Source organism: Musa acuminata, chromosome BXJ2-6 (genome assembly GCF_036884655.1).
Source record: "Musa acuminata AAA Group cultivar baxijiao chromosome BXJ2-6, Cavendish_Baxijiao_AAA, whole genome shotgun sequence".
NCBI classification, from domain to species: Eukaryota; Viridiplantae; Streptophyta; class Magnoliopsida; order Zingiberales; family Musaceae; genus Musa; species Musa acuminata.
This window is the reverse complement of record NC_088343.1, coordinates 38,981,487-39,005,232: the sequence shown is the minus strand read 5'-3', so window position 1 is coordinate 39,005,232 and position 23,746 is coordinate 38,981,487. Positions and strand designations below refer to the sequence as shown.

Below are 23,746 nucleotides of genomic sequence, written 5' to 3'. Positions count from 1 at the left end.
TATATCAAGAAAATAGGATAAAAACCCCCAAATAGGATTCTTTTAATTTTGAGCCATTTTTGGCCTTTTTCTCAGAACATGTGTATGCGTCAATATATCCACTGATATGTCAATATCAACTAGTACATACCCATCCGACCAACTACTGATATGGCCAGTCGGCAAAAGACGATGTTCCTTGGATTTCTTTACCCTTATTCATGTTATTGCAACTTTAATATAAGTTAGAGCTTAGCTAAAAGACAAATAGTGATTACCTCAGACTCAATCAAGTTATTTGTTTTTATTGTAGCATGATTTACTAAGTAGATTTGATCCTTTAGCCAAGCTCTATACACCCCAAGTTAACCACAACGGAACTTGGAATTATGTTGAGTGGAGTCAACTTGGAATTTGATTTGATTAAGCATTCCTTTCATTGTTAATTCCAACACTTATTGTATTAGTGGCATCTTCCTCAGTTGAACCATAATATTACTATTACAAAGGTTCTAAATTTCGAATAATACCGCCCGTACGTACCAGTCCGCCAGCAGACTGGTACGTGGACCACTCGCTACCAAGCAGAACGCTTGATATAGCCTCATATTGGATGATACAGGCTTATATCGGGTGGTAGCAGTCAAAATTTTGACTATTACCGCTCGAAAGAAGTCGGCAACGATCGATTTCGACCGTGATCGCCCGATATCAACCTTGCTGCAACGAGGGAAGAAGAAGCGTCGAGGGAGAAGGAAGAAGAAAGAGAGAGCATTCGAAGAAGAGGGAGAATCGAAAGAACCTTGACGCGTTCCGATCCAGTGCCGCCCTGTCACGGACTTAGCTGGTTTTGCCTAAGTCGTGCGGCACCCTTGCGTGTCCGTCCGTAAAGGTCAGCCTCCCCGAAGCCTCCCATTGTCCCTTAGGACCAACAAAAGAGAGAACGGGTTAGAGAGAACGCCTCACTCGGGATCCACAAGCAAACATCTCCGAAAACACTTCAAAGACAATGCAAATTACAAACAGACTTTACAAGCTCTGAACAGTTGCACAACAAAGGGTAAAATGATCCACTACAGACCGAAAATCTTTCACACGTGTCCACATGACACAACCTTTATTTACAAGCCTAAAGTGGCCACCAACCTAACTAAAATGGGGCTATTAAGCCTTCGGCCGTCCCTCTACATGTTGTACAAAGAATGAACATACCAAAAGACACGGACATACATAAGTATTACATCAAACATCCTGTTTAGAAGTTTGTCCGTGACATTCTCCCCCACTTATTCCTTCGACGTCCTCGTCGAAGCCTTTGTCGACACTGCAACTCCTCGCCTTTGCTGAGTCTTCAATCTTCTACTCCATCTGCAATACGCCTCTTGGCTCCCAACTACTCTCCGCTGCTGTTTTTGAGTAGTCGAACCCCTTTAATCCGCCATGCTGCTTCAACTCGCCAATGATTCTGACTCTAGTGTGGGGTTGGCTGAGTTGTGTTGATCCCTGTTAGTTCCTGCGGATCCTCTAGATGAAGGAAAAGATCATCCTTACTGCGCTAGTCTCTCAAATGCCTCATGCTGCTTGAATTGGGTGGATGCTTGTTGGAGCTTTAACGAGCATCGTCTCGCAAACTTTTGAAGTTTTGGGTCCTTCCTCCACAAAATTTGCTCATTGACTCTTCTTTCACTTAGTTGTCACATCCAAGTAGGTTCGCATCACTTCCGCTTTCGATTGACATTTCATTAGGAAATGAAGCGGACAATCTGCTCTTAGTAGCACTGTGGGGTTGGCTGAGTTGTGTTGATCCCTGTTAGTTCCTGCGGATCCTCTAGATGAAGGAAAAGATCATCCTTACTGCGCTAGTCTCTCAAATGCCTCATGCTGCTTGAATTGGGTGGATGCTTGTTGGAGCTTTAACGAGCATCGTCTCGCAAACTTTTGAAGTTTTGGGTCCTTCCTCCACAAAATTTGCTCATTGACTCTTCTTTCACTTAGTTGTCACATCCAAGTAGGTTCGCATCACTTCCGCTTTCGATTGACATTTCATTAGGAAATGAAGCGGACAATCTGCTCTTAGTAGCACTGATCACCGTTGGTGAGGATTTGACAACTATTGTCATGACCCGGGCCTGATGGGCTAACTGGCCTATCAACTTCGTTTGGTCTAAACCACTGACCAAAATGCTTAAGCTGAAATTGATAGTAGTACACTCATCAGACCCTTATAAGTCAATCTTAATTCTGCCCACTTTCGATGTGGGACTAATCAGGGGTGTTACAATCACCCCCACTCAAAGGCTTGACGTCCTCGTCAAGCCCCAACATAACCCAGATCAAACCCTAGCATAGTGCATGTGAGGCGTAGCCCAGTGGTGGCTCCACGCCGTGACGAGTCCTCTGACTCCGTCTACGGGTAGCCCTTTCCTACTCGAGCCCCCTCACCATGCCCAAATGCTAGGTCGGCTCTGATACCAAATGTCATGACCCGGGCCTGATGGGCTAACTGGCCTATCAACTTCGTTTGGTCTAAACCACTGACCAAAATGCTTAAGCTGAAGTTGATAGTAGTACACTCATCAGACCCTTATAAGTCAATCTAAATTCTGCCCACTTTCGATGTGGGACTAATCAGGGGTGTTACAATCACCCCCACTCAAAGGCTTGACGTCCTCGTCAAGCCCCAACATAACCCAGATCAAACCCTAGCATAGTGCATGTGAGGCGTTGCCCAGTGGTGGCTCCACGCCGTGACGAGTCCTCTGACTTCGTCTACGGGTAGCCCTTTCCTACTCGAGCCTCCTCACTATGCCCAAATGCTAGGTCGGCTCTGATACCAAATGTCATGATCAATTATGGCAAGATCAGCGCCCCCTTGACATCACTTATGAAGAAAGATGCATTTAGATGGATAGAAGAGGCAACTCTGGCTTTTAACTCTTTGAAGACTGCAATGACTACTACACCAGTTGTAACACCCCTGATTAGTCCCACATCGAAAGTGGGCAGAATTAAGATTGACTTATAAGGGTCTGATGAGTGTACTACTATCAACTTCAGCTTAAGCATTTTGGTCAGTGGTTTAGACCAAACGAAGTTGATAGGCCAGTTAGCCCATCAGGCCCGGGTCATGACATTTGGTATCAGATCCGACCTAGCATTTGGGCATGGTGAGGGGGCTCGAGTAGGAAAGGGCTACCCGTAGACGGAGTCAGAGGACTCGTCACGGCGTGGAGCCACCACTGGGCTACGCCTCACATGCACTATGCTAGGGTTTGATCTGGGTTATGTTGGGGCTTGACGAGGACGTCAAGCCTTTGAGTGGGGGTGATTGTAACACCCCTGATTAGTCCCACATCGAAAGTGGGCAGAATTAAGATTGACTTATAAGGGTCTGATGAGTGTACTACTATCAACTTCAGCTTAAACATTTTGGTCAATGGTTTAGACCAAACGAAGTTGATAGGTCAGTTAGCCCATCAGGCCCGGGTTATGACAACTATTGTCTTCCATTATCTTCGAAGGGTCTTTGAACTTGTGCAGAGCTCCTCTACTGGATAGATAAGAGAATTGGGTTACTCGGTTTCGCCCATTCTCTTAAGGGTTGAGAAGGCAAAGGTTACTAGCCTTCGCCTGCACACTTCTGAAGCACTTGAAGTGTTTGCACTCCTTACGTTAGAGTAATTCTTGCATGACCCGAAGTCCTTCACTTTCGGCTATCTTGATGAGAAGCTCATTGACACCGGTCTTACGAAGTTCCTCGGCCTTTGCCCTTCAGCCTTGTCTCGGTACTTGGAGATTGCCTCTGCATGCTCTACCTCCTCGGCCCCTTTCACGACCAAGCGCTCTCCCTCCATGAGAGCAAGGGATCAATGACTTTCACGGAAGTCCCGCCTCTACGGTACCATGGCGCTGCCATGCCCATGGCCCTACTATCCGTCGCCTTGCATCTGCATCCATTTTCTTCACGATCAGTAGATATGTCTTCGTGGCACTCCTCTGAGTCCACCTCCATTCTAACTGATGCTTGATTTTGGGTAGCTAAGTCCCTCTGGACTTATCGTCGCTTCCTCGCCCCTTCCGACCCCTTGCTTCAACACCTCTGTGTTCTCCAAGCAGCTCCCTTTGGTCGATGGAAAGACAGACTGCAACTCCCATGCATGACCTCTACCATCGCATTATAGGGTTTGCACCGATTCTGTTCTCCTTAGCTTCCTTGGTAGCAACGTTCGCTTACTCGACCTTGTCCTCTGACATGCCGGGCTCCCTTAAGCGAATATGAGCTCTGGAGCAGTCCAACACTCCAGCTGCTTCGATCATACCTCTGTATGATCAAGTCCCTCCCATAGGACTCACTGGTACTTACATTCGAACTTTTCCCTTGGTGGAACCCAGCCCCCATATGCTGATGACCAAGGTTTTTATCCGATGCAAAATTCGATGCACGTACGGAAGACCCGCCTCTGCGGTACCATGGCCTTCACTCTTTGAATCCATAGCCCTTCTTGTCGTCGTGTTGTTCATCGAAGTGGAGCTTCCAGTAGCGCCCGATCATACCTCCATATGATCTAGTCCCTCACGGGACTATGTCGTGTGTGTCGTATTGCCACGAACTGTTCCACCACGATCTGCTGCACCATGTCGCCTCCTGGTGACATCTCTATTGCATTCTGATCCTTGTGGGATGAACTCGAATTGTGAACCCTTCATGTGTGGCCTCTGCCAACATATCGCAGGGTCTTTTCCACCTTCGATTTTGTTTGCTCCTTTGGTAATCAACCTTCATCCACCCACTCTTGGGTCACACCTAGATGAAGCATCGCTCTAGGACAGTCCGTCGCCTAGTAGCTCCCGAAGTCCCCCGACTTCGCTGCAATTAGTGCACCATTGTCTGGATCCTGGTCCTCTGCCCCTACCAGCACAATCTTCACTGCGCACCGCTTCCTTCATGGCAACTTGAATGGCAACACTGTGGCATATTCTTCAAGAGTACCCGCCTTTGCGTCCTCTTGCCCCGTGCTAAGGCCTTCTGAACCCAACTTCACCTCAGCAAATTGAGTCTCCTTAGTTCCTCCATTAAATGCTCCTCCGAGATAAGGTGCATGTGTCCAGAAGCTCCCTTTGTCTTTGGCACCATGAAAGATGAGTTCGCTCCGTCAGAATGAATGACCCATGGAACAACATGATCCTGCTCTTGCCTCTGCAAGAGTTCATGTCCTTGACCTCTGTCCAAGGAAAGCACTATGCCTCCGCTCCATGTTCCATCTTCTATGCTGGCTCCCTTCATGCGGCTTGGGTACTTTGCTAAGTTACACCCAAGTTGCTCCACTCCTCGTTTTTGCATTGAGTTGATGGTGGCCGTCGCACCTACCATTCAACGGGTCAGCCCTCCCTTGAGTTCGATCTCTATATCAACTCCAAGTGTGCCTTCATTTGTGTTGCTTTGGGTCGCTCCTCCACTTGATCTCGCAATGCATCCACCAATACATTCTCTCGAGCGAGATCATGCGACAACTCCTCGCCGCTTGCTCAGTCCATTGAGCTTCGTGGAGTTGTTGTTTGTTGATGTGCTCCTCCTCAACATGTAAGGTCCGTCCCATATGATTCTCCCTCTGGAGAGCCGGGACTTATCCCTCCTGGATAACTGTCCCGTTGGAGCAACATCTCTCTTCGTTTCGGAGACCACCATCCCCTTGGACTACTCTGATCTGCTGAACAAACTGTGCATTGTTCTGCCTCCTGTAAACGCACTTGCTAGATTGCGACTCCACGTCAATACAGCTCCCGCTGCACCACTCAAGGCCTAGCAACATGCTGAACTCGTTGCACACTTCAGCCTCCTACGGACGTATCCTTCACATGCCGAAGAGAAAGTTTCAATGTTCCATGACGTCGAGTTTCGGTCGCCTTGGGATGGCCACGAACATTCTATTGTCCGCATACAAGCCCATGCATAAGTACCAAATTCTTCGAGCTAGCAATTCCCCTCACCTCTGTGAGCTTTGCATAACTCTTTCGGTCGTTGAGCAACTCATTCCACCTTGCATGGTCTCATCCTTTACCAAGCACCTCGCTTGCCTTGAGCACCATCAAGTATCGTTGTCAACGTTGAGTCGTAGCTCAAACTTAGCCATCCCAATCTTTGTGCGTTCCGTATTCTTCCAAGCTTGCCTGTTCTCGTGGTGCCTCTTGCGCGAAGGGTTGGCCATTCCTCTGAATGCCAATGTCAGATGCCCGCTCCTCCGAGCGACTCCTTTTCCCTACATCTCCATGCCCGTTTTCCCCCAAACGGTCATGCGTGTGCTGACTGCCCTCAACGCAGCCCCGCTAGGTCCCCTACGTTTGCATGCTAAGTGTTTCTATGAGTGTTTGTCCCGCTCTGATACCATCTGTCACGGACTTAGCTGGTTTTGCCTAAGTTGTGCGGCACCCTTGTGTGTCCGTCCGCAAAGGTCAGCCTCCCCGAAGCCTCCCATTGTCCCTTAGGACCAACAAAAGAGAGAACGGGTTAGAGAGAACGCCTCACTCGGGATCCACAAGCAAACATCTCCGAAAACACTTCATAGACAATGCAAATTACAAACAGACTTTACAAGCTCTGAACAGTTGCACAACAAAGGGTAAAATGGTCCATTACAGACCGAAAATCTCTCACACATGTCCACATGACATAACCTTTATTTACAAGCCTAAAGCGGCCACCAACCTAACTAAAATGGGACTATTAAGCCTTTGGCCGTCCCTTTACATGCTGTACAAAGCATGAACATACCAAAAGAGACGGACATACATAAGTATTACATCAAACATCCTGTTTAGAAGTTTGTCCGTGACAGCCCTCCCTCGATGATCCCAATCTAGGAGGTAATCGCTAGGCGACGGCTAGAGCAGCGGAAGAGGAGGTCTCCTTCATCGCCTCGTTTGCGATTCTACGGCTTCTTCTTCGTCGCGTTCTTCGCCAAAGGCCGGAGATGTCTTCGACCTTCGACATCTTCACCGCCTTCTTCGTCGAACGCCGTAGATGAGGAGATGAAGGAGACCGTGTTTTTCTCCTCATTTGAGGTGACGAGGAGAAGAGGAGGTGACGTCGTTGAGGCAACGTATGCCTCCTTTTTAGATTTTTTATATTATTTTTTTTAAAATATTTTTAATATAAAAATATATTATATATATATATATATATATATTATATATATATATATATATATATATTTAAACATATCGCTCGGTATGCTTTAGTATACCACTCGGTACTCCCATACCGTACCATACTAAGCAAAGCTTGGTACATCGGTACCGTATAAAATTTTAATTTTTGACTATTACCTAAACTTTTTTTCATGCTTAGCTTCTCCTTACATATTACTATTTTCATATTGTAATTTTTCTTATGATTAAGGTAGTTGGCTTTTTTTCTGAATTAAATTGTGATTATTTTCTACATGTTTATTTGAAAACTTTCACATATATGGAACTGTTTGGTGGAATATTAGGCAGCATGGGTTGTGGGGCAATATGCAGATATCAACTTTTCTAACCAGATCAATTTTCGGAGAGCCTTTCACTGTGTTGTTTCTGGAATGCGGGATCCAGAGCTTCCCGTGCGTGTTGATTCAGTTCTTGCTTTGCATGCATTTGTTGAAGCTTGCAAAGGCATGCTTATTTTAACGTTATTATTTACCTTTTTTTTTTGTCTTTCTTATTATCACCTGAAGTAACTTTTAATTATGTTATTGATATAGATCTAAATGAAATCCGGCCAATTCTTCCTCAATTACTTCATGGTATGAAAAGGTTGATTTTTTTTATATCTGCTATACTTTTTTTCTCACTAAGATCTTTAATTTCTTATATGTAGATATTTTTAGAATTATGAATGAAGTTGAGAATGAGGACCTTGTCATAACTGTTGAGAGCATCGTGGGCAAGTTTGCTGAAGAAATGGCTCCATATGCTTTCAGCTTGTGCCAGAATCTGGTGTAATATTTGCATTATGATATGTTTATGTTTTTGCAGATATTCTATCATGATTTCTTCTTATAGTAAATGTTAAAACATGTGTGCATAGGCTGCTGCATTTTGGAAATGCTTCAATATCTCTGAAAGAAATGACGAGGCTGATAATTCAGGTGCTTTAGTTGCTGTGAGTTGTTTGCGTGGCATCAACATAATCCTTGAATCCATTTGCAGTCTTCCTAATCTTTTTGTTCAAATTGAGCCTGTTTTACTTCCTATAATGCAGAGAATGCTGACTATTGATGGTCAAGGTAACTATTTATGATATCTTGATCAAAGGCATTTAGTTAATGTGATTTATCTATCTGCATATCTGACAAACATATACATTTATAGTATTTTTTTGTTTAATGTGTTTTGATATATATCTAACATCTATAGTTTCCATGGCATGTTCCATAGTGTGTAACAATGATGGTTGTACTGCTCGAAATAGTATGGTATAGGTAGTATGTACCGTTTCGGGTGTGGACCGATACAGGACCACCTCTGTTTCGGGCATTCATATTAAAATGGGAAAAAAAATGAAAAGTGGTGGGCCCCAAATCCATTTCAGCGATAAAAAAGGAAAAAAATCAAAAAGTGGTGGGCCTTTGCTTTTGACATTTCCAATTTGTGAACTAGTCAATTTGCTTTTGATATATTTTTTATATTGTTAGATTGTATCTCCTATAAAATTGTTGGTCCTTGCTTACCTATGATATATTACAAGTAGAGAAGAATTATGTTAACGTACACATTGCTGTAAATATTTTATAAAAATATCAAGTGGTCTGTTGCTTTGATAACACTGTTTATTTCGCTATGTAACATGCCATTTACATTGCAAGTTGAGCACATTGTTGTAAAATTTTCTAGATCCTTGAAAAGAATGTCTTCTTTTTTTTTTTGATAAATCCATGTTCCACAGATGTTTTTGGAGAAGTTCTGGAAATTGTCTCCTATATTACAATGTTTTCCCCAACAATCTCATTGGGCATGTGGAGTCTTTGGCCTTTAATTCTAGAAGCCCTTGAAAATTGGGCAATACATTTCTTTCAGAGTAAGCCACTATATACATGCTAATCACAATGGATTTTTTTGCATTCTATTATTTGTTCTTGTTTACACTTTATATGCAATGAATGGGTTACTCTATGCATCACGTTTGGAATATTGCCCCTCAGCTGTATGCCTTTTTTGTATATGCTCTTGCAAATTGATTTGCACATTCTGTTGATTTCTGTAATTCAGTATCTCCATGTTGGTTATGATGGACTTACCAAAGTTTGTTTCTGAGGGTTGTCTTACAGTGTAGATAAGGATTGATTGTTAATAAGATTCTTGAGAGAGACAGAGAGTGGGAAAAGGTAGAGATAGAGGAATGGTGCCACTGTCGTCACATCTAATTACACTAATACTTCGCAAATGCCCTTAAATTCTTTCACTAATCCAGACCATCTTGTTTCAATTCAGTGATCTACGTTTGGTTCTTGACCTCTCCCATGAAGAGAGAACAATATGAAAGTAAATGTCTATTTCTAATGATTATCACTAATCACATTGGTTTACTCAATCAGGTGATCTGTTTCTTTCTCACTTGTGCTGATCATGGTTAACATCTTTGCTTGTTCTTAAATTTTGAGTTATATGCCTTTTGTGAAAGATCCTACAATTCAACCTTGCTTGTCACTATGTTGAATGTACAAATTGTTCTTTTTAGAACTATTTTAAATTATAACTAGAATATTTTAGTGGATGGCAACATTTGCAATTTCGGATACTAGTACCAATCCAGCCATGATCAGACTGGTATGGGTCAGGTCTGTTCTTGAAGGAAGAAGGAAGAGGAAGAATAAAGAAGAAGAACAATGAGGGATAAAGAGGAAGATGAAGGAAGAGAAAGAGATGCACCGAAGATGAGGTGGGTGACGAGAGTGCGAACAGCAGCGAGCAGCAGGAACAAGCATCAACAAGCGGCAGCATGGAGATACATGCAAGGAATTGTGAATCCTAGAACATTGGGCGATGGTACATTAAAAAAAAAAAAAACACATTGAAATATTGAATAACAAATTGACTGGACCACCTAGTTATAAGCAGTCTGCATGCCAAACCTGATTAAATTTAAAAACCTTGGTGAGTGGTTTATATAGATAATAATTAACATGCAATTCATTACTCATGATTGCTCTTTCAATTAAAGCATGCAATAATTTTACATACGTAGTGGTTTGTAGTGTGGAGCTGAAGTTTTTATATTTGGTAGAGTAACAAAGTTGGTGAATCTATCTCACAAACTATTAGTTACCTATTCTCTTTGGTTAGAAAAATAAAGATAGGCTAAAGTTTGTTAGTTACAAGATATTAGGGTTGAAGAGTTTAAAAATATCCTATAAAAGATCATGTTGTTGTACATAAACTCTTAGGTGGTGGTTGATTATGGGAATTTGACCACTACAATTAGAAACAGTGTGAGCATTTCAATTCCTAGTGTGTGGTTGAAACAAATTAAATAATAGTTTTTATTTTTGAGAGGGATTTCATTCCCTCTTTTGGGAGAATTTGGAATGTTAACAAGTGGGATGAGATCTTAGTTCCCACTATCAAAAGACATCATAAAATAGCTTCCTAAACAAGAATACTTTGTTTATAAATTAAATTAGACCAATTTATTATATTCCCTTAGCTCATCTTTCCAAAGGCACAAATCAGTTTGTTTTCTATCAAAAAGTCTATTCCATGTTCTAGGTTGTTTCCAACACATCTGCATTTGTTAGTGACGAAATATCATGTGGCTGGGTTTAGAATACCTTTCATATTGGTCAGTACAGATTAATATTTTTCTATTTCTCTCTTTTTCTTTTGTTGAGATGAAAGTCTTAGGTTGCTGCCCTTTTTACATATATGTTTTTACATGTTTCCATAATTCTGTGGGCTTGAATTAACTTTTCTGTTTCTGCCTAAAGTGATCGAATAATTTCAGCTTTTATTGCTTTTGAAGATTCCTACAATTGATAGTGCTATTGGCCTATTACATTACTTGGAATCATCTGTACCTGTTAACAGAAATATTTCAGATGATCACATCCAATTAGTTTTATCATTAGTTTGCTTAATTTATATTTTCTTCAGGACTCTTATTTGTGACTTAATCTAGTGTCACTTTCTTCTGGCAGACATGCTTGTTCCGATGGACAACTATATATCTCGGAGTACTGCTCATTTTCTTGCATGCAAAGATCCAGATTACCAGCAAAGCCTGTGGAAAGTACTTTCAAGAGTAAGTGTTAAGAATCCTATTCCTGTATGTGCTTAACTGGAATTTATGATAAAGATGCAAAAGTTGTGATCATTAACATGTTTTGTGGTGAAAATATTTTTGTTAATTGAATTTACAGATCATGTTAGATAGAAACATGGAAGACAGTGAAATTGAGCCTGCACCTATGCTGATTGGAGCAGTATTCCGAAATTGTAAAGGCCAAGTGGATCAGTGGGTTGAGCCTTATTTGAGGATTACAATTAATCGATTGCATCAAGCAAAGAAGCCGTATATGAAGTGTCTTCTGATGCAAGTGGTAAGCATTCCTTTCTGATGTGCCAGCAGGCAATACCTGACTTGCTTGTTCTCTTTTTACAGCATGGATTACATAATCTATTTCATGCAAATGAAATCAACTGATGGATTAAGTTCTGTTAGTCCTTTTTATTGTGAAATCAAACAGGCTAGACAACAATTGGATGAAGGTGTGTGCTTGCAAAGAAGTTTGTTATGCAATTCAGAAAATTGGTGTGGACATATGTCTATGTGTTTTTAGGGACTTCAATTGCAAAAAAAAATTTGTGAGTGGTTTTGGAAGTCAGTGCCTTGTTTGTTTCTGTTAGATGATTCTGTTCCTAATTTAACAGAAAAATGTTTCTGATCAGTTTTGGTCCGCATAATTCTTGAAGATCTTGTGATTATTATTGTTTTATCCAATGTTAGTGACTTATAAACAAATTCAGATGATCCATGATCACGGATGTGTTGCTGATTATACATTTAGTTTGTATTCCATCACATTCCAGTGAAGACCTATAAATGTGTTGGTAGGACAATATGAGTTAATTCTTTAGAAGAGACTAAGAAATGCTTTAACAGAAACAAAATATTCCAGTAGTATGGTTCTATCTTGCTGGCTCCAACTAGTTGGGAGCTATGACATGTTATTCATATCATGAAAATGATATATTATTATTACATATATTATATTTATCTTTTATGGTTTGTTCTATATGTTTTTGGAACTTTTACTTGTCTCACAATTCCAGCAGTTGATCATCTCAGAACTTTTTTTGCCAGATTCAATTTTGTGTATCGGTAGTGTGCTAGTCATGCCTTGGGCTGTACCATTTGCTGAGTGTCGGTACCCTAGTATGTACCAATTTTTTGAAAAGGCTTGAAAAGAAAGCTGAAAAAAGGAAAACTGCTTGGTACAATGCTTCTACTGCTCTATATCGGGTGCTAAAAGGCCCTATACCAGGCATAATGGGTGGCATAGTGTCACGGCCTTAGCTGGAATTGCCTAAGGCGTGAGGCACCCTTGCGGCCAAGACGCGAACTTAGCTTGCGTTGCCTAAGTCGCGCTTCACCCATGCGATATTGCTCCGCAAAGATCAGCCCACTTGCAACCTCTCGCAGATCCCGAAGGGCTTGTAAAAGAGAAAGTTGATTAGTTCGAACGAACGAGCGACGGACAAGTCCCGACGTCTCGCGAAAAGGGGAAGCTTTACAAGCAATTCAGCGAGCACCTTGCGTGCACAAGAGAAAAGAGGGAGAGGAGGAAAACAAGGACCTTAAGAGGTTTGAACGAATAGCCGCAAGTCCACAAATAGCTGCTCACCGGGAGCCGGGCGCGACAATAAGTTCCCGTCAAGGTAACGTGCGAACTTGCGAAAGGTTGTTCAACGTCCGACACTATACCGAAGCCCCATCCAGCCCTGTGCCACCTGGGGGGTTCAAAGGGGCTGAGATGGCTGACGTTTTGGTGAGCGGAGGCGGACTGCAGAAAACAGCCCGTGGCACACGAAAACGAAGCTGTTTTGGGGCTGTTTTGCTCGGTTCGGTGAGCGATCGCTTGGTAACGCTGCAACTTGTTTGAACTTACATTTTTACAAGCAAAATGACTTAAAACCAAGGCAAAACATGCTGCCAAGAAGCTGTACATGTGGATGTGAGTGACGAACTGTCACGACCTTAGCTGGTTTTGCCTAAGGCGTGCGGCACCCTCGCGCGTCCGTCCGCAAAGGTCAGCCTCCCCGAAGCCTCTCATTGTCCCTTAGGACCAACAAAAGAGAGAACGGGTTAAAGAGAACGCCTCAATCAGGATCCACAAGCAAACATGTCCGAAAAACACTTCATAGACAATGCAAATTACAAACAGACTTTACAAGCTCTGAACAGTGGCACAACAAAGGGTAAAATGGTCCATTACAAACCGAAAAGCTCTCGAACGTGTCCACATGACACAACATTTATTTACAAGCCTAAAGAGGCCACCAACCCAACTAAAATGGGACTATTAAGCCTTCGGCCGCCCCTTTACATTCTGTACAAGGCATGAACATGCCAAAAGACAACGGACAGACATAAGCATTACATCCAACATCTTGTTTAGAAGTTTGTCCGTTACATTCTCCCCCACTTATCCCTTCGACGTCCTCGTCGAAGCCTTTGTGAACACTGCAACTCTTCGCCTTTGCTGAGTCTTCAATCTTCCGCTCCAGCTGCAATGCGCCTCCTGGCTCCCAGCTGCTCTCCGCTGCTGTTTCTGAGTAGTCGAACCTTTGATCCGCCATGCTGCTTCAACTCGCCAATGACTCTGACTCTGGTGTGGGGTTGGCTGAGTTGTGTTGATCCTCGTTGATTCCTGCGGATCCACCAAATGAAGGAAAAGACCATTCTTACTGCGCCAGTTTCTCAAAATTTCCACATGCTGCTTGAACTGGGTGGATGCTTGTTGGAGCTTTAACGAGCATCGCCTCGCAAACTTCTGAAGTTTTGGGTCCTTCCTCCACAAAATCTGCTCATTGATTCTTCTTTCAGTTAGTTGTCACATCCAAGTAGGTTCGCATCACTTCGCTTTTGATTGGCATTTCGTTGGGAAATGAAGCGGACAATCTACTCTCAGTAGCACTGATCACCGTTGGTGAGGATTTTGACAACTATTGTCTTCCATTATCTTCGAAGGGTCTTTGAACTTGTGCAGAGCTCCTCTGCTGGATAGATAAGAGAACTGGGGTACTCGGTTTCGCCCATTCTCTTAAGAGTTGAGAAGGCAAAGGTTACTTGACTTCGCCCGCCTCCTCGAGGTTGTACTTCATGCATCGAGCTGGTTACTGGCCTTCGCCTGCTCTTTGCTCACACTTTTGAAGCACTTGAAGTGTTTGCACTCCTTGCGTTGAGTTAGCTACTGTGATTCACCTTCTCAATGTCATTGAACTTCTGGAATGCAGGAAGTTTTCACCCCAACTTGGAGTAATTCTCTGATAGATGAGGTCGCCTCTGGGATTGTACCGTCTTCTCCATCAACCCTGCCGCCTACTCCACTGAGTAGCAAAGGTACAGCACCACGTACTGCCTACTTCGTTCCTTGGTCGTGCACTCTTGCATGACCCGAAGTCCTTCACTTACGGCTATCTTGATGAGAAACTTGTTGACACCGGTCTTACGAAGTTTCTTGGCCTCTGCCCTTCAGCCTTGTCTCGGTACTTGGAGATTGCCTCTGCATGCTCCACCTCCTCGGCCCCTTTCACGACCAAGCGCTCTCCCTCCGTGAGAGCAAGGGATCAATGACTTGCACGGAAGTCCCGCCTCTGCGGTACCATGGCGCTGCCATGCCCATGGCCCTACTATCCTTCGCCTCGCCTCTGTATCCCTTTCCTTCACAATCAGTAGAGATGTCTCCGTGACACTCCTCTGAGTCCACCTCCATTCTAACTGATGCTTGATTTTGGGTAGCTAAGTCCCTCTGGACTCGTCGTCGCTTCCTCGCCCCTTTCGACCCCCTGCTTCAACATCACTGTATTCTCCAAGCAGTCCGTTTGGTCGATGGAAAGACAGACTGCAACTCTCATGCATGGCCTCTGCCATCACGTTGTAGAGTTTGCACCGATTCTGTTCTCCTTAGCTTCCTTGGTAGCAACGTTCGCTTACTCGACCTTGTCCTCTGACTTGTCGGGCTCCCTTAAGCGAATATGAGCTCTAGAGCAGTCCAACTCTCCAGCTGCTTCGATCATACCTCTGTATGATCAAGTCCCTCCCATGGAACTCACTGGTACTTGCATTCGAACTTTTCCCTTGGTGGAACCCAACCCCCATATGCTGATGACCAAGGTTTTCATCCGATGCAAAATTCGGTGCACGCCCGGAAGACCCGCCTCTGCGGTACCATGGCCTTCACTCCTTGAATCCATAGCCCTTCCTGCCGTCGTGTTGTTCACCAAAGCGGAGCTCCCAGTAGCTCCCGATCATACCTCCATATGATCTCATCCCTCACGGGACTATGTCGTGTGTGTCGCATTGCCACGAACTGTTCCACCACGATCCGCTGCACCATGTCGCCTCCTGGTGACATCTCCATTGCATTCTGATCCTTGTGGAATAAACTCGAATTGTGAACCCTCAATGTGTGGCCTCTGCCAATACATCGCAGGGTCTCCTCCACCTTCGATTTTGTTTGCTCCTTTGGCAATCGACCTTTATCCACCCACTCTTGGGTCACACCTAGATGAAGCACCGCTCTAGGACAGTCCGTCGCCTAGTAGCTCCCGAAGTCCACCAACTTCACTGTAATTTGTGCACCATTGTCTGGATCCTGGGCCTCTGCCCCTACCAGCACAATCTCCGCTGCGCACTGCTTCCTTCATGGCAACTTGAATGGCAACACTGTGGCATATTCTTCAAGAGTACCCGCCTCTGCGTCCTCTTGCCCCGTGCTAAGGCCTTCTGAACTCAACTTTGCCTCCGCAAATTGAGTCTCCTTAGTTCCTCCATCAAATGCTCCTCCGAGATAAGGTGCATGTGCCCCGAAGCTCCCTTCGTCTTTGGCACCATGCAAGATGAGTCCGCTCTGTCAAAATGAAGGACCCATGGAACAACATGATTCTACTCCTGCCTCTGCAAGAGTTCATGTCCTTGACCTCTGTCTAGGGAAAGCACTGTGCCTCTGCTCCATGTTCCAACTTCTATGCTGGCTCCCTTCATGTGGCTTGGGTACTTCGCCAAGTTATACCCAAGTTGCTCCGCTCCTCGTTTTTGCATTGAGTCGATGGTGGCCCTCGCGCCCACCATTCCACGGGTCAGCCCTCCCTTGAGTCCGATCTCCATATCGACTCCAAGTGTGCCTCCATTTGAGTTGCTTTGGGTCGCTCCCCCACTTGATCTCGCAATGCATCCACCAATGCATTCTCTCAAGCGAGATCATGCGACGACTCCTCGCCGCTTGCTCAGTCCATCGAGCTTCGTGGAGTTGTTGTTTTGTTGAGGTACTCCTCCTCAACATGTGCAGTCCGTCGCACATGATTCTCCCTCTGGAGAGCTGAGACTTATCCCTCCTGGATAACTGTCCCGTTGGAGCAACATCTCTCTTCGTTTCGGAGACCACCATCCCCTTGGACTACTCCGATCTGCTGAACAAACTGTGCATTGTTCTGCCTCTTGCAAACGCACTTGCTAGATTGCGCCTCCACGTCAATACAGCCACCGCTGCACCCCTCAAGGCCTAGCAACATGCTGAACTCGTTGCACACTTCAGCCTCCTCCGGACGTATCCTTCGCATGTCGAAGAGAAAGTTTCAATGCTCCATGGCGCCGAGTCTCGACCGCCTTGGGATGGCCACGAACAATCCATCGTCCGCATACAAGCCCATGCATGAGTACCGAATTCTTCGAGTTAGCAATTCCCCTCACCTCTGTGAGCTTTGCACAACTCTTTCGGTCGCTGAGCAACTCATTCCACTTTGCATGGTCTCGTCCTTTGCCAAGCGCCTCGCTTGCCTTGAGCACCATCAAGTAAAGTTGTCAACGTTGAGCCGCAACTCAAACTCAGCCATCCCAACCTTTGTGCGCTCCAAATTCTTCCAAGCTTGCCTGTTCTCGTGGTGCCTCTTGCGCGAAGGGTTGGCCATTCCTCTGAATGCCAATCTCAGATGCCCGCTCCTCTGAGCGACTCTTTTCCCTACATCTCCATGCCCGTTTTCCCTCAAACGGTCGCGCGTGTGCTGACTGCCCTCAACGCAGCCCCGCTAGGTCCCCCACGTTTGCATGTCAAGTGTTTCTATGAGTGCTTGTCCCGCTCTGATACCATAATGTCACGACCTTAGCTGGTTTTGCCTAAGGCGTGCGGCACCCTCGCGCGTCCGTCCGCAAAGGTCAGCCTCCCCGAAGCCTCCCATTGTCCCTTAGGACCAACAAAAGAGAGAACGGGTTAAAGAGAACGCCTCAATCGGGATCCACAAGCAAACATGTCCGAAAAACACTTCATAGACAATGCAAATTACAAACAGACTTTACAAGCTCTGAACAGTGGCACAACAAAGGGTAAAATGGTCCATTACAGACCGAAAAGCTCTCGAACGTGTCCACATGACACAACATTTATTTACAAGCCTAAAGAGGCCACCAACCCAACTAAAATGGGACTATTAAGCCTTCGGCCGCCCCTTTACATTCTGTACAAGGCATGAACATGCCAAAAGACAACGGACAGACATAAGCATTACATCCAACATCTTGTTTAGAAGTTTGTCCGTTACAGAACGGTTCGTTGAAAGTTGTTGCGGGTGCGCAACGACTGTCCGTAACAATAGGCCCTAGACAAGGTTTACCATATTGTACTGACTCTGTAACAGAAGATACAGGGCCTGTACTGAGTGTATCACCCAATTTACCCTGACGATATAGGGCCTGTACTTAGTGTATCGCCCAATTTACCCTGATCCACGTACTAGTTGCTGTCGGACTGATAAATACCACTAGTATTGAATCGTATCCAGCGGTATTGCAAACTTTGCTTTCTTTAGTCATGGAATTGTTTATAAGTGACTGTTTTCATTCTAATTTCTTTTGAAGCATTGAATTGTCTGAATGGGCTTTATTGGGATTTTGATCTTGTGTTTGTTTATGACAATCCTACAGAGTTTCTTCATCCATTTTAGATGCTATGTTTGTGGTTGTGCATGTCTGCGTAATATGCTTTTGAAAAAAAGTCATTTTTCTATCTGTATGTCTTCTCTAGTGTTATGCTTGCAATTTTCTTGAAGAATAGTTTTATTGAAGGGTTTTCTGCTCTACGTACTCTATCTTGATGTTGTCAATTCATTGTCTATGTGCTTCACCTCTAAGCTTGCCTTGATACATCTTTATTCATCTTCTAACTCGAATGAAATTCTGTAAAAAGTATTCCTATGCTTGTATCTTAACAATTCCAATTCATTAATTATTTGGAATCCTGTAGTTGGTGCTTTTTAAATTTTTTTTTCATTTTATTACAATATCTTGCCTCTTTGCAGATTGCTGATGCTCTTTACTATAACACTTCTTTGACTCTTGGGATGCTATATAAGCTTGGCATTGTTTCAGATATTTTCAATCTCTGGTTCCAGATGCTGCAAGAAGTTGGAAAGAATGGTATAAGTGTAAACTTTAGAGGGTAAGACTTTGTGCTTTCTCTTTCATGGCACTTTCCACCAATACCGTAGACTGCAGGACTAATGTTAATTGTAGGCTACATGATAAAAAGGTTTGCTGCTTGGGATTAATTTCTCTTCTTGGCCTTCCTACGGACCACTTGTCTGGTGAAGCTTTAGAACACGTCTTTAAAGCAACACTTTATCTTCTAATTTCTTATAAGAATCAAGTTGCAGGTACATTGTTTTGCATTTTTCTGCATATGTAAAGATTATGTTCTCCCAAGTTTTTTGACTGCCCTTCTTTGTTACTCATATGAATGTGGATCATTTCCTGTTGTTTCTTCACTTTTCTTCCCTTTCTTTTCTTTATCATATATGTCATTTGATCTGACTGTTTCCTTGGATTCAAGTTACTGTTACTCTGAGGTTCTGAAATTTTAACTCCTTTCTATCTTACATTCTAAGTGCGTTTCCATACTTGTTAGCTAATTGTGTCTGTTAATTTGTTACTTTGTGTATTCATATTATTTACGTCTCTTGCATACTCTTCATTGGATTCTGATATGTTCAACAATTAGAAAAGCAGACAATTGTTTTAGTACCGAGTGTTGCTTATTTGGTTAAATAATAACTTCTCTTCTTAAAATGGCTTCGATGCTCATGTGGAAGACGAGGAAGAAGAAGAGTCTGAATGTAAAGAAATGGAAGATGATGCTGAGAATGGAGATGAAGTGGCCAGTCTAAAACTTCAGAACTTGGCAACAGAGGTTAGTAGATGAATGTAAAATCTTTTATCACTAGATATTCCAGTGAAGTTTATGCAGAAAATTTCAGTTAGATTATGCTGTCTATATAGTTTTTCTTATCTGAAATATGACCAGAGTCTCAAAGTGGGTTCTTGTAAAGAATATTCTGATTAAGAGTTTTTTTATTCTGAGATTCCCTCTTCATAATTATCTTATCAACAGAATATTGCTCCTCAATTCTTTATCTAGTTTAGTAAATGTGAGTATTTTCATTATCATGATATTGTCCCTAAACCTGTTATAATATGGATCTGCAGCTTAGACTTCTATAGTTTTATTTATTGATCTGATTTTCTTTCTTTTCCCATATGATGTATAACTCATCTACCTTGGTTGAATATTGACATAGATTTCTTAGAATCCTTGCACTTCAATTTGTGAGTTTGTCTAGCATGAATCAACTGATAAATCTTATAATATATGCACCTATTATATCTATCTAGATCAAGGAACCAATAAGGTTGAACATTAAATTGGATAAAGATTTTGTTGTTGACACTAAATTGGTGCTGGATGCTAAGCCTCTGCGATCAAACGATTGCTTAATGTGCACAAGTTGGTTTGGATTATCTCTTGCTTGTGCAATCTAAATTGGCAGGTGCCATAATATGCTTAAGATAAGAAAAAGAATTAGAGAAAAACAATTGAAAATCCTGACAGATATCTAATTTTGAACAATTTCATATAGCATATGTGCTAATTGTAATGTCCCAATAATTTGCACTTATTTGGCATTAGTTGCATGGGTCTTTTATTGCTATTAAGCTCTATAATGATCTCGCTTAGGGTAATATTGCTACTTAAACTAGGCACATGCATCACTTTGTCATAAAGAATAAAAGGAGATTTAACTGCTCTTAATTTGACTAGTGATTTTGGCAAGAAAATCCACGAGCCAAGCCCGCATAGTCAGGAGTCAGGACATTACAGCTACTTGGCCGGGAATATATATATATATTGTTGAAAGCTATAGGGAGTTCAAGTGCTTATAATGTACCTAATTTTATTAGTATTTTTGAAAGGATAGTCAGATCAAGGTTTGTAACTATGTACTCGAACTATACTGGTCAGGACTAAGACTAGTATCATAATTGTCCTTATCGGTAGTCGGTACTCTGGTGTATAGAGACTTTGGACACCAAAATGTAGCAAGTTCTTAAAAAATATAAAAAAGGCTGAAAAAAATAAAAAGAAGGCTACCCAGTATTGACCCTATATCGTCCCACCAAATGTAAGTTCTATACTAGTGTACCATCCGATTTAACTTGGTCCAAGTATTGTAACCTATCTGATTAGTAAATATTACCTGTATCGAACCATACAGGCACTATTGCAAATCCAGTCAGATTAGTAATGAATCTATTTTAGTTCGATTATGTTTCTAGTGTTCTAGTCTAATTTTCTTGGTAGTAAGATATTAGTTGTGCTATAAAAGGGTATGAAATTAAATTATATTTAACACTACAAACATGATAGTAACTAAATGATTAATTTCTATTTTATTCAAGAACACATTTTTATTTAAGGGAAATTAAGTGATTAATTTCAATGTTGAGGTTCAGATTTAGTATGAGCCTTTGATTCAATGAAGTTAGTCTTAGATTTGAGAGAAATGAGGCTTGATAAGTGAAATATGAGTGTTCGGTGAAGAATTTTATGGCAAAAATGGGGTTGAGATTTAGATTTTAGAGAGTGGTGAAGAAATGAGGGAAAGAGCCTCTAAAAGTTCCTCAGAGGCTCAGAAGCTCATAACAGATTTATTTTTGGATCCTGAAACCAGGACTAACTTGACTGCCAGGGCAGATGATCAAATACCAGAGTTACACCCAGTTTCGAACCATACTAAGCAAAATGACAGTCCACATTCCAGTTCCTAGTCAGACGGGTGAAAAACCAAGACGCTACAGGGGGGGTATGGTCATTTTTTTAGTACCTTGATTTAGATAACTTTCAATTATCACTGACAGAGATCTGGTCGAAAGAACTTTTCTTATCCAGAAGCTGAGATGCTGCACTAAATCTTACTATGCCCTAGTTTTTTCATTAGTTAAATCTAGTTTATGGGCTTGGAGGTTGATTTCTTTGTAAGATTAGTTACAGTAGTGTACTGAAGTTTGTCTCCTTCCATCATCAGATGAAAGACAAGCATGCGTTTAGAGACATGTCTTCCAAGGTGAAGCTACTGCAAAGGATGACTGACTACCTAATAACCAGTACCTTAAATTAGATTAGCACAGTTGCATTATGGCACTAAAAATAGCACTGGTTATATTATGGTGGAGGGAACGAGTAACCTAGAGAAGTAAATGGACCTTTTTGTCAAGGTGTAATAACAAGCTTGTGAAATTAGTGAAAAGTCCTAAGATTCCGGCAGGTGTCTGATGGCTGTGCTCTGTGATCCACATCAGGACAAAGTTGTAGACAGCAAGGGAGGGGTTGGGATGTAATAAGCCCCTGGGGACTTTTATATAATATTCTCCAATCCTTTTGCATCATCTTTGTTTTTTTTTTTTTGCTCTGTATATGAACTGTGCAACTCAATACTTAGTGCCAATTATTTCTTGGATTATTTTTGTTGCATCAACAGTTATGTGGTCTGCTTATCTATGACAGAATCAGAAGAGAAGAGTTCAGTCAAATGATGAGACTGATGATGATAACAGCCATGATAATGACTTACAATCACCAATTGATAAAGTTGATCCTTTCAGTTTCTTTATTGAAACCATTCAAGGTAAGTCATTTTGTGGTGTCTTTCTTTCCGTTTATTTCTTCTTATTTCATAATTTTATATCTGACATGCTACCATTATGCTCAGCTGTGCAAGCTTCAAACCCTACCAGGTTTCAGAACCTGATACACAACCTGGATTTCCACTATCAAACTCTTGCAAATGGCATTGCTCAATATGCTGAGTGGAGGAGAGCAAATATCAAGAAAAAAAGGCTGAGACAAGGCAGCAACTCAGTAAAAATCAACATCCCTCCTCTTCATAGTGTCTTACTAATTCCTAAATGGAGGAAGAATGTGGGTAGCTAGTGCTGTGCCATTTATCATCTCCTCTGCAGTCTTCCATGTTTGGAGTTTATTCTTTTGACCACCCAAGGTGGGTATTGTTAGACCTCTGTGTACACATTTAGAGTGAAGGGCGTATTTGTTACGTGATGCAGTTTGTTAGACCTTTGTATGCACATTTAGAGTGATGGACATATTTGTTACGTGACGTAGTTTCCTGCTTGCTTGTTTGCAGTTGTTGGCTGATGTGCCATGTTTCTTGCTTGCTTGTCGACTTATTGGAAAAAGAAATAAAATCTTGGAAATTATTCAGAACTAATTCAATTGAAAGTTTTAAGCAACTCAAAATTTAGAGTGGTCCAATGTATATATTAATAAAATATAAAATAATCTTAAAATTATAAATATTATAAAAACAAAAAATTGCAAAGTAATGATAATTTCAAGTTTTTATCGATTGAAATAAATAAAAATAATAATTATTTTGAAAATTTTAAAATAGCAAAGTTGATCATTTAGGCCTTTGCAAGACAATTACAAGACATCATGAAAATTTAAAAAATATATAAATATAAATGGTGACTTACACTATTTTCAAATGGGGTTTCATTATTATTTGAATAAAAACTATATATCTTCTAAGGGAATTATAAATTTACTTTAAATTGGGTTAAAATAGAAAAATATAATATAATTTCTAGTTTTTTAAAGGTTGAAATTAAATAAAAAGATATATCTAAAAAAAATAGTTTTTTAGGTTTCTTGAAAATTTGAATATTATTAAAAAAAGTATAATATGAGTTATATTATTTTTTAGTCTAACCCAAAACTAATGTAATCTTATTAAAAAACAATGCAACTAGCCATCTAAGAAGATATTCTATAATAATATTCAAGTGATCTTTGTCCTAAAGTTTGTAAATTTATTTTAAATTACTTAAAATTAAAAATAACATACTCTTGTACTTTTTTAATGACTCGTATTTAAAAGATTTAAAAATAGCAAAAAAAGATCATTTGGATCTTTGTAAGTTATTTCTAATGTTTTCTGAGATTTTAAAATATTATAATCATTTATTGGTCTATCTAATGATTTTGCTTAATATTCCATAATATGATTTAATTTTATTCTATATATATTTGCATTTTATAATGATTTATTTTAAATCTTATAATTAATTTTATAATTATTTTATTTATTTTATTAATATAAATTATTATATATATATAATTTGATTTTATTGATTATTATTAATTTAGGATCGATCGAATATCACGGT

The 23,746-nt window shown here is 41.5% G+C and overlaps 1 protein-coding gene across 2 annotated transcripts in view; it reads left to right on the top strand.

The window, feature by feature from the left end:
- LOC135615519 (importin beta-like SAD2) overlaps positions 1–22,623 on the top strand; it is a 42,122-nt gene extending 19,499 nt beyond the window's left edge. For both annotated transcript variants that reach the window (XM_065114141.1, XM_065114142.1), the window contains exons 11-22: positions 7,470–7,629; positions 7,719–7,760; positions 7,835–7,953; positions 8,045–8,243; positions 8,903–9,034; positions 11,151–11,254; positions 11,373–11,552; positions 18,526–18,665; positions 18,740–18,879; positions 19,315–19,412; positions 22,065–22,185; positions 22,270–22,623. In XM_065114141.1, coding sequence (XP_064970213.1) covers positions 7,470–7,629; positions 7,719–7,760; positions 7,835–7,953; positions 8,045–8,243; positions 8,903–9,034; positions 11,151–11,254; positions 11,373–11,552; positions 18,526–18,665; positions 18,740–18,879; positions 19,315–19,412; positions 22,065–22,185; positions 22,270–22,490 — 1,656 coding nt within the window. In that variant the 3' untranslated portion in view covers positions 22,491–22,623. The remainder of the gene's footprint in view (positions 1–7,469; positions 7,630–7,718; positions 7,761–7,834; positions 7,954–8,044; positions 8,244–8,902; positions 9,035–11,150; positions 11,255–11,372; positions 11,553–18,525; positions 18,666–18,739; positions 18,880–19,314; positions 19,413–22,064; positions 22,186–22,269) is intronic.
- The last annotated feature ends 1,123 nt before the right edge of the window (positions 22,624–23,746 follow it).